At 41.1% G+C, this 11,246-nt stretch overlaps 1 protein-coding gene across 9 annotated transcripts in view; it reads left to right on the top strand.

Moving 5' to 3' along the window:
• The first annotated feature begins 135 nt into the window (after nucleotides 1–135).
• LOC5515566 (myosin-IIIb) overlaps nucleotides 136–11,246 on the top strand; it is a 42,185-nt gene continuing 31,074 nt past the window's right edge. For 4 of the 9 annotated variants that reach the window (XM_032385209.2, XM_032385205.2, XM_032385207.2 and 1 more), the window contains exons 1-12: nucleotides 604–917; nucleotides 2,371–2,666; nucleotides 2,984–3,088; nucleotides 3,256–3,355; nucleotides 3,738–3,814; nucleotides 4,580–4,725; nucleotides 4,917–4,982; nucleotides 5,312–5,402; nucleotides 9,002–9,111; nucleotides 9,586–9,664; nucleotides 10,149–10,265; nucleotides 10,808–10,996. In XM_032385209.2, coding sequence (XP_032241100.1) covers nucleotides 803–917; nucleotides 2,371–2,666; nucleotides 2,984–3,088; nucleotides 3,256–3,355; nucleotides 3,738–3,814; nucleotides 4,580–4,725; nucleotides 4,917–4,982; nucleotides 5,312–5,402; nucleotides 9,002–9,111; nucleotides 9,586–9,664; nucleotides 10,149–10,265; nucleotides 10,808–10,996 — 1,491 coding nt within the window. In that variant the 5' untranslated portion in view covers nucleotides 604–802. Of the gene's footprint in view, nucleotides 233–601; nucleotides 918–1,843; nucleotides 2,250–2,370; nucleotides 2,667–2,983; nucleotides 3,089–3,255; nucleotides 3,356–3,737; nucleotides 3,815–4,579; nucleotides 4,726–4,916; nucleotides 4,983–5,311; nucleotides 5,403–5,526; nucleotides 5,973–6,557; nucleotides 6,709–9,001; nucleotides 9,112–9,585; nucleotides 9,665–10,148; nucleotides 10,266–10,807; nucleotides 10,997–11,246 lie in introns of those variants that run through there. The other 5 variants (XM_032385208.2, XM_032385212.2, XM_032385206.2 and 2 more) reach the window with 5 other exon arrangements.

Below are 11,246 nucleotides of genomic sequence, written 5' to 3'. Positions count from 1 at the left end.
AACAAACATCAAGCGTTAAGAAGCGTGTTTGCGTTAAGAATAAACGAGGGCAGAAGGCTTTACAAACCTCTTTCCTTGAATACCGGCAGCTTTTTATTCATTAAACAAAACTCTAATCCAGATGACGTTGGTTTCTTTGGTCTTACATGGCATCATCTTAATTTCTAAACACCTTATTTGCGAGTTTCTGTAGGCAAAGCAAACGGAGTGATGCCAAAGAAGAAGAAAAAGCGTAAGTTCCTTGGTGATTTTATCTTGCTCTAACGTATTTTACTTGCTGGTGATACCGTTGAAAGTCGATTTAGAATTTTATTAAATAATAATGAGTTGTAAAAGTCAATATTCCGCCTTGAATACTCTGGAGAATGAGATATAAAAACAATTTTTTCAACTTCTGAACGCTGATGCATAACGGGACTGGAATACGTTTTATCTAAAATTCCATAAAAGGCTTTGCGAGACAGAAGTGCCATAAGTTTACTGGCTGAGATAATCGAACGCCATAATTTATTTTATTTTATGTATTTGAGAAAGTTATGAACTTGGTGATATGAATAATTAAAGACAATTTATCTATTTGGTAAAAACAATGATGATGCAGCTTCACTTCAGGAGTCCTACATAACTAAACAACTTGACGGAAATGAATGAAAATGATGTCGGGCCAAAAGTCGAAATCGAGTATCAAATCAGCATTTTAATTTCTACTGATGCCCTTCCATAATCATGTAATATATAGCAGGTACCAAGGGGCTATCAATTGTAAACGGTGACGAGTAAAAAGTTTCTAGTTAGTGTCGACATGTCTCTATCGCCATCAATGGATATAAATTACGAAGATGCCCTCGACAAAGTGCATGAAGAGAAACTCAAAGACGCTATTCTTAAAAGCCCTAAACCAGTCAGGAAAGAGAAGCGTAAGTCCTTGATTGTCAAATTTTGCTATTAATTTACGAAATAGATCTGTCTATGCACAAAAATTTTTCTATTCAAAATACTTTTCAAAAATATATATAATATAAAATAAATGTTCTCTTGTACAATCAATGCTTTATTTTAATGGCATATCATCTACAAACATACTATTGGCAAATGCTGCTTCATAAAATTTCACATAGTTAATTTTCTTTTTAATGCTCACTTCTATTCATCCAATCCGTCATCATAAGTTCAAATTAGCACAAGAATGCTAGCTTCATGAAAACCTTTAAACTCGATAACTTCTGAACTGCTTCAATACGTTGAAAAAAGCTATTTATTAGATAGAAATACTGAAACATCAGTAATTTTTTTGTCCATACGGTTATAGAATATATCATCTTTTTCATTTAATTTAAAAAAAAATTTTTTGACAAAAAAATCTCAAGCTTTGCCTTAAGGCAAAAATAGTGCGGCTTTGTCAGAAAAAATAGAAATGTCCAGGCCCAGAGGCAGGGGGGGTTCGGGGGGTTCGGACGAGCCCCCCCCCCCCCCCCCCCCCCCCCCCACACACACACACACGGCTTGAAGGTCCGCTCAGAGCAAACAAAAATATATAACGTTTGGCTGGAGGTATACCGTGCACATCAATATGTCTTTAAAATGACTATAAAATATTTTTATATTAAGTATATGCTCTCTTGATTATCTTTATTATTGTCGACATATGTTAAAAAGCACTTTAACATTTTAAATACAAGATTGATTACCTAATGTAATCAATCTTGGTCAATTTGGTCCGCTGAAATGGAAAAACGAACCACCCCGCTCAAAATCCTGGCTACGGGTCTGATGTCACAAGGAACTATCCAGTTAGAGTGTAGTGTGACGTCATTAGGAGCAAAGAGGCCTGGGTTCTACCCCAAATCCCCGCCATTTTGAAATGCTTGTTTTGGTTTGTTATCGAAACCGGTGCAGGTGTTACATATGGGCTCACTCTCTCTGTTTGTGTTGCCCAATAAGCAGCCATTGCGGCTTACACACAATGTTTTCGCAGCTCGAGGCTAAACAATTATTTGCTATAATACAGCAAAGCTCTCTCCAGGAGGGAGAGAACTTGACCTCCTCTGTTTGTTGGTCACGCCGTGTGCCTCTACATCATTTCCATATTCAGTTCGCTTTAAAAATAGTTTCGCCCACGTACATGAGATCAAACAACAGGGATATACATATGGATTCTCCGGAGTAATTAATCGCTCGTGTAGCTCTTAACATTACGTACGTATTTTGAGTTGCCATGTTGTCGTATCGTAGAGCGGATGAAATATTCGGTAAGTCATAGCAAAGAATTTTGATGAGTTTTTATGGAATCGAATTCGGGTCAGACAGCACGGAATATGGTTTAGACTTAGACATTCATGAAGTTCTTCAATATATTTTCTTTATTTTCAGCGGTCATGGGAAAAGGTGCAGAAAGTTTGCGAAGCCTCGATCCGCCAGTTGATTGGCAACTTGTGGAAAGTATAGGAGAAGGAACTTATGGTGAGGTTTATAAAGTCCGAAATGTCAAAACAGGGGAAATTGCCGCGGCCAAGGTTATTGACTCTATTCTTGAGAAAATAGAGGAAGTTTTACCCGAGTTGGAAATACTTAAAAAGTTTTCCGACCATCCGAACATTGCTGGCTTCCATGGTGCTTTTATTCAACGAGATCCGAATCGTCAAGATCAGCTATGGCTGGTGATGGAGGTAAGTAAAATAATCGATTAGATTCTAATATCATGATACTACACTTTGATTTATTTAAGTTTTCCTAAAAATGTAAATTAAAATACATTAATATAAACTATTACTTTCGGATGATTCGTGATTTTTTTATAATACAGTATGTCCCAGCTTTTGATGAATATTGCCTTAATAATTAATTAAAATTCATGTTTCAGATCTTATGTCCCTACCTTTAATAAATGATGCTTTATCAATTAGTCATTGTTATATTTGCTATGATGCATATATACTGACGTATTACATATGATCATATAACATTGAATCTTGACATTGACCAGCTCTGCAGAGGAGGTTCTGTAACAAATCTGGTGAAAAATCTCATCAAAAAAGGAAAATCATTGGAAGAAGATCTTGTAGCTTATATACTTCACGAAACATTAAAGGTATTACTGTAAATTAGTCTTCTGTCAAACTTAAATATTGAATATTAGACCAAGCTCCCTTGAATCTCAGTATTCAGCCATTGTATAACAAAAATTAGTTAAACTTAAAGGATAAGATTTATCACACTACTCGAGCACTCTACTAAGGTATTTCGGTTCCTTCCTAGGGTGTAGAGTATCTCCATCGAAAAAATGTAATGCATCGAGACATCAAAGGTGCCAATGTGATGCTCACAAATGAAGCAGACATTCGCCTAATTGACTTTGGTAGGTATTTCAGAAACTCTGGTGTTATGGAGTCATGTCTGCTAATTATTTCTAAAACAACCTCCCTTTATAATTCATAGTAGCAGGTTGCTAGCCGGTGGGTACAGACCACTAAATTTCCCAATTACCCACCTTCAGTCCCAACTCCAAATCCTGGCTATAAGCCTTGGTAGTAGTGCAAATACAAAAATCAATTGCTGTAAATTAAGAGTTGCCAAAAAATCTACTAAATTGTATACCCTTGGTGACTGCAGGTGAAAATGCAGGTGAAATTGTGTGCCTTGCTGCCCTTGGGTACCTGGTTGCTGTTCCAACTGTCTTCAAAAGAGGACACCCCACATGTCCTGCATCTAGTTAAATATATGGCTGTTTTTATTTCCAGGCGTATCTTCAGAGCTTACCAATGCGCTGATGAAGAAGAATTCATCTGTTGGCACACCATTTTGGATGGCCCCTGAAGTGAGTATTCTCTTTATTATACTTGATCATCACCACAGCCATCATCATTATCATATTTATCCTCACCTCTACCATTGTCATCATCACAGCCACCACCACCATTGCCACGGTCATTGTTATCATCACAGCCACCCCCACCATATCCATGATCATTGTTATCATCACAGCCACCCCCACCATATCCATGATCATTGTTATCATCACAGCCACCACCACCATATCCATGACCATTGTTATCATCACAGCCACCACCACCATATCCATGATCATTGTTATCATCACAGCCACTCCCACCATTGGCACGATCATTGTCATCATCACAGCCACCATTGACATGGTCATTATTATCATCACAGCCACCAACACCATTGCCACGATCATTGTTATCATCACAGCCAACACCAAGATTGACATGATCATTATCATCATCAAAGCCACCACCACTATATCCATGACCATTGTTATCATCACAGCCACCACCACCATTGCCACAATCATTGTTATCATCACAGCCACCCCCACCATTGCCACAATCATTGTTATCATCACAGCCACCCCCACCATTGGCACAATCATTGTTATCATCACAGCCACTCCCACCATTGGCACGATCATTGTTATCATCACAGCCACCATTGACATGGTCATTATTATCATCACAGCCACCAACACCATTGCCACGATCATTGTTATCATCACAGCCACCACCACCATTGCCACGATCATTGTTAACATCACAGCCATGTTTTGTTTATGTTTTGTTAGGTGATTGCATGTGAACAGCAACTGGACTATAGCTATGACATGCGATGTGATGTCTGGTCCATTGGCATCACTGGTATTGAACTGGCAGATGGTGTTGCACCGCTCTCTGACGAGCATCCAATGAGAGCTCTTTTTAAAATCCCAAGGTATGGTAAGAAGTATCCACAAGCAAGCTTTATGAATGTAGTGATTTTCCCAGGCAAGTCCCTCAGAAATAAAACATGTTAAGAACAAGTGAAGTAATTGAATATGAAATTGTGCAGCACTTTTCTTTTTTTTATTCCATAAGTTGGCTTAGGTATACATTGGTAATTTTGTTAATGTATTTATCCTGTAGGAACAAGCCGCCAACCATGAAACATCCAGAGAAGTGGTCCCATGAGTATAGAGACTTCATTGCTCAGTAAGCTCTACGTTTTACAGCTATATACTAGCGATGACACTGCATTAAAGATATTGAAAAAGGATCAATGTGAATTCTATGTGTGTCGTATGAATAGGAAGACTACTGACAAGTTGTAGCAAAACAAGGTGTTCTGTGTAGGCGTTGTGGAGTCAAGGAAATAAATAAACACAATTGTTGAAGTGGTATGTTTTACTGCTGCGTAAAAAAAGAAGTTTTGATCACGATTTGCCTACAAATCACACAAAGGTGTGAAACACACAACTTGAACCTTGTGCTGATTATTTACAGGAATTTTGAGTGGTGTGTTTTCCATTTTTTATTTGCAGTTGTCTGATAAAGGATTTCGAGGAGAGACCGTTTGTAAGCCAGTTATTACAGCATCCATTCCTAAATTGGGTTCCCACAAAGAAACTCGCAGTAAGTTAGGTCCAGTTCATACGTCGCGCTTCTGCCGTGCCTAATCTAATCTTCTATTTTTGTATCAACACATTTACAAGATTGGCTTCAACATTGATCCAGACGTCGCACTAAATAAGTCGCGCTCAATAGGTTGCAAGTAGTCAAAGTTGAGTTGATAATAAGTTTCTTTTGCACAAAATAAAAACAAAAGTGGTATTTGATTCGGCACATTAAAAGCTCGATGTTTGAATCGTTGTCGTGCAGCACGACCTGTTCAGCGCCCAATCCAATCAATTACACTAGATTCGGCACGACAGGAGCGCGACGTATGATTCGGGCTAAAGCAACCATCAGCAATTGCACGTTGTTATTTATCACACAGCGAGGCACACAAAGTTTTGTTTTCATGTGAGTTGCCATGGTAACTAAGGGTTTCATGGAAATCCATGCCTTTGTATTGCTGCAGTGTCGAAAGGGAAGGACGTTTAAGATAGCACCGATAAAAACCGTGAGTCTTGTCGTGCAAATGGAACAGAGTACTTATGGAAAGGTTCTCTCACTTACAAATGATGGTGACGTGATCTGCTTGTGAGTAGTATTCTGTTTCTTGTCGAAAACCTTGAATTGTAATGGAATTATTTAATCATGCCCGCTGTAGTGAAAGCATTGAGCCACATATAGTATACCTCGAAAGCCAAAGATACATGTCTTAATTCAAAGCTGTAATTGTTTCTCCGACTTTTAAACTAACCCATTAGACCATGGAAATAAGCTCCTCCCACAAATATGACATATCAGCGTATTTCTGTCCCTTAGTTGTGGTTTTTAAAGGCGTGATGTGTAGCTATATTGGTCGATATATCACATCTGATTGCGGTGTGTTAAAAACTCTATTCTTATATATAGTTACAATGAATCAAAGGAGTCGAAGATCGCGGTTATTTTATTTTAAAATGTATACAAAGACTCCACGGGTGCTCTTATTGCATAACAAGTTTCACAAGCTATTTTAAGTCCATCGTTTTTCATTTTCTATGTTGACCTGTACTTCACTGTACTTTCTAACTGGTACTGGAATGATCCCAAAGTGATTAAGGATTGTGTGTTCATTATCCTAGATCCTTTTCCTTTGTATCTAGCATCGACACACCCCGCCGTGATCTTACGTCAGTAATGCTAATTCATACATTAGAAGCAAGCTCTAGAAAGTTATAAAACAGCCCCGAATTCCATAGCGTTTGCCTGCTGATGGGAAATTTTTGCGGATTACTACGATAAACTTGTTTAACACTGGAGCACTCGCACGAACTCACCTGGAATCATGGTAAACTTCTTGCACTTGTGTGCTATTAATTATTGATGTTTTATCCCGATCAGCGAAATAAGGTGTCTAGTTAATTCTGTCGAGGATATTGTTCCTATCATTGAATACAAAACCATCCAGAGGGTGTCTATTGCCTCAGGGATAGTGAGTTATGATCAAACTATTGGTATTGGTAAAGATTGCCCAGGTTTTTATGTTCGAAATGGATAATTTTCAGCGTTTTATTGATGTTTATTAGATAAAAACACCCATTACAAAACTAATGTCCGACGGGGATGGGGGATGGGGTTTTGAACATTCCAAGCCAATCAAATCGCATTATATTTACTATCCCCTGTTTTATTGAATAGGGAAAAACGAAGCAGAGAAAAAGAATGGAATCTGACAACACGATTGATTCTTGTTTGTAAGATGCGAAAAAAAAAAGAACCAGCGGTAGAATAACGCTAAAGCGCACGCTATTTCTTACCGGGGCTTCTCGCTTCGCAGTCACGCAGTCAAATCAGAATAAAATTAAAAGTTTTCTTGTATTTTTTGCTAGGGCCTCTACCGCTACTCAATGAAATAAGAGCAAAATGAAACGTTTTCTTGTATTTCGTGCCGGGGCATCCCGCTACAAAATCAAATCAAAATAAAATGAAACGTTCTCTTGAATTTCTTCCCGGGGCCTCTCTCGCTAGAAGATCAAATCAGAACAAGATGAAACGTTCTCTTGATTTTCTTGCTGGGGCCTCTCTCGCTACAAAATCAAACCAGAATAAGATAAAGGTCCGCCTCTTTAAATGTAAGAGACGGGCAATGCAAATAGACAGCCTTGCGACTTATAGGTTGAAGGCTTTGGTAACTGTTAGAAATCTAGGTTTTTATCGACCTAAATTTATAAAAACTCACATACGTGGTGTTAAGATAAGTGAGTCTAAGAATCAAACTCACGTAGGTGGTGTTAAAATAAGTGATTCTACGAATCAAACTCACGTAGGTGGTTTTAGGCATGTGCACGCATATCCATCAACACCACTTGGAAACCACCGACATACCCCCAATTCCACTTGAAAACCACCAACATACCCCCAATACCACTTGGAAACCACCGACATGCCCCCAACACCACTTGAAAACCACAGACATGCCCCCAATACCACTTGGGAACCACCGACATACCCCCAATACCACTTGGAAACCACCGACATACCCCCAATACCACTTGGAAACCACCGACATACCCTCAATACCACTTGGAAACCACCGACATGCCCCCAATACCACTTGTAAACCACCGACATACCCCCAATACAACTTGGAAACCACCGACATACCCCCAATACCACTTGGAAACCACCGACATACCCCAAATACCACTTGGAAACCACCGACATACCCCCAATACCACTTCGAAACCACCGACATACCCCCAATACCACTTGTAAACCACCGACATACCCCCAATACCACTTGGAAACCACCGACATACCCCAATACCACTTGGAAACCACCGACATACCCCCAATACAACTTGGAAACCACCGACATACCCCCAACACCACATAAAAACCACCAATATGCCCCCAATACCACTTGGAAACCACCGACATACCCCCAATACAACTTGGAAACCACCGACATACCCCCAATACCACTTGGAAACCACCGACATACCCCCAATACAACTTGGAAACCACCGACATACCCCCCAATACCACTTGGAAACCACCGACATACCCCAAATACCACTTGGAAACCACCGACATACCCCAATACCACTTGGAAACCACCGACATACCCCAATACCACTTGTAAACCAACGACATACCCCCAATACCACTTGTAAACCACCGACATACCCCCAATACAACTTGGAAACCACCGACATACCCCCAATACCACTTGGAAACCACCGACATACCCCAATACCACTTGGAAACCACCGACATACCCCCAATACCACTTGTAAACCACCGACATACCCCCAATACAACTTGGAAACCACCGACATGCCCCCAATACCACTTCGAAACCACCGATATACCCCCAATACCACTTGGAAACCACCGACATACCCCCAATACCACTTGGAAACCAACGACATACCCCCAACACCACATAAAAACCACCAATATGCCCCCAATACCACTTGGAAACCACCGACATACCCCAATACCACTTGGAAACCACCGACATGCCCTTCGGATCAATAACTTCCCCCCGGACCCCTCCCTGAGCACGTTGTAATATTTCTGCTAGCTGGGCCATAAGCGATTGACTCATATTGTGACGTTGTGTGTATTTCTGCTAGCTGCGCCGCAAGCTGATGACGGTGATGGACTCGCTGTATCAGGGACGGGACGGAATCATGGACGAGATAGCCCACGAGAGAAGAGCGGGAGCCCGCGACCTCGCCTCCCCGTAAGTGGTTTTATGTGTAATCATTTCAAAACAGGTAGCAATGCCTTCATGTGTAATCATTTCCAAAAAGGTAGCAATGCCAGGCCAGCATTGTAATGCCGATGTATCTCTGTATGACAAGGTGTGCTGCGAAGTGCTTGTTATCAACCGAATAAAGCAGCCCTAGTGAGCTAGCATTGTTTTCATGGAGTTAATCGGACCATGTCATGAATTTCTCGTGGCCCACGACCTTCTTAACAATGCGCCATGAGGGGACGGTAGGTGGCTAGCGGAATCCCGCATAATACCCATAATTGAATATATCAAGTATGCATTTTAAAGCCTTAGCGTTTCCCAACCCAAAAGTCACTGTAATCAACATGCGCAACTTTTGATAAGCCCCTAAGCAATTGTTATTGAGAAAAGCAGTCCATAACTTAGCTAATTAAGGGTGATACTGTACCTTCAACGCCTTTAAATTGATTTCGTGTTTAGACCGCCACCTGGAGACCCCAAAAGAAATAATAAAATGCTACAAGTAAATGATCTGGCGTCGTTATCTACGTTGACCGAGGTGAGATGATTATCCTAATTTAAAACAAAAACGATAACAAAAATATCACAAGGCCATCACTATTATGCCGCATATGACGCATATGTTTCGACGCATCCTTGGGGACCCAGGGCGTCGAGGAGATCGGGCCCACAGGGAGCGGCTTTAAGTGCTCTTTCTTTCTCGCGCGCTCCCAGTGTGCCCGATCTCCGCAACGCCCTGGGTCCCTGAGGATGGTTTCGATGCTGTTTCCTCGTTAAGGCGCCCCAGAGGACACAAAAATATTTCTAAACTAGAGCAGAAACTTACACGCGCGAGGAATGTTTCTTCAACAATTCTCCATTATCCGGGGACGTAAACAACGACAACAACAATATCAGCAATTATAACAAAATCCACAATTAGAAAATAAACAGTATAACAGCAGTAGACTTGTACACATGTAAAAAGACGGACTATTAAAGGCTCGTGATGTTTGCTAATGGTGCTCTATGTGTGCTTCAAGGAAATCATATTGAGTCATCTTCTCGAGCGGTTCATGGCCAATAGAATTTACACGTACATCGGAGATATCTTGATTGCTGTGAACCCTTTGCAGACGCTTAACATCTACGGCGAGGAGGTATGCATTTAAGAACTGTACCTCACATTACTCTTTGGACTTCCGTGAACAACCCTCCCCCATCCCCCTTACCATACACCTTCCAAGGCAAACTCCTAAAACCCAACAGTTTCTTACCACACTTTCCATGGCGTACCACAACGCCTAACTGCTAAAACCCAACCATTCCTTACCATTTACACTTGCCAATGCGTTCCACAACGCCTAACCGCTAAAACCCAACCGTTCCTTACCATTTATACTTGCCAAGGCGTACCATAACGCCTAACCGCTAAAACCCAACCGTTTTTTACCATATACACTTTCCAAGGCGTACCGTAACGCCTAACCGCTAAAACCCAACAGTTCCTAACCATTTAAACTTTCCAAGGCGTACCGTAACGTTTAACTGCTAAACCCCAACAGTTCCTTACCATTTACACTTTTCAAGGCGTACCGTAACGCCTAACTGCTAAAACCCAACCGTTCCTTACCATTTACACTTGCCAAGGTGTACCGTAACGCCTAACCGCTAAAACCCAACGGTTTCTTACCGCCAACAGCACTCCAGGGCGTACCGCAACGCCGAGAAAAGCTCGCTCCCGCCACACCTCTACATGGTAGCCGACATGACATACCAGGCTATGATACACAACAACTCACCACAGTGTCTGCTGATCAGCGGGGAGAGCGGGGCGGGGAAAACCGTGTCTGCCAACTACCTGGTACAGCATCTAGCAGACCTAGGCAGGGTAAGACGATGTTGTGTTTTGTTTCAGATCCCATCCTGCGCGTTTGTATATATTAAAAGCCGCCGCACCGACAATGAGAGGCTGGAGGGGGTCGCTAATCTTGCAATACAATGCTACAAAGGCTCCAATACGCACCCCCTTACTAGAAATATATTTACTTTACTCGATTTAAAGCCAACCACGATTGTTCGCTAAAATAGCGATACAATTTCGAAATAACCTTCTTTGGTTTCCTGTTGTTGTTAATAAA

This window comes from Nematostella vectensis, chromosome 2, assembly GCF_932526225.1.
Source record: "Nematostella vectensis chromosome 2, jaNemVect1.1, whole genome shotgun sequence".
Lineage (NCBI taxonomy): Eukaryota > Metazoa > Cnidaria > Anthozoa > Actiniaria > Edwardsiidae > Nematostella > Nematostella vectensis.
This window is presented reverse-complemented; position numbering and strand designations above follow the sequence as displayed.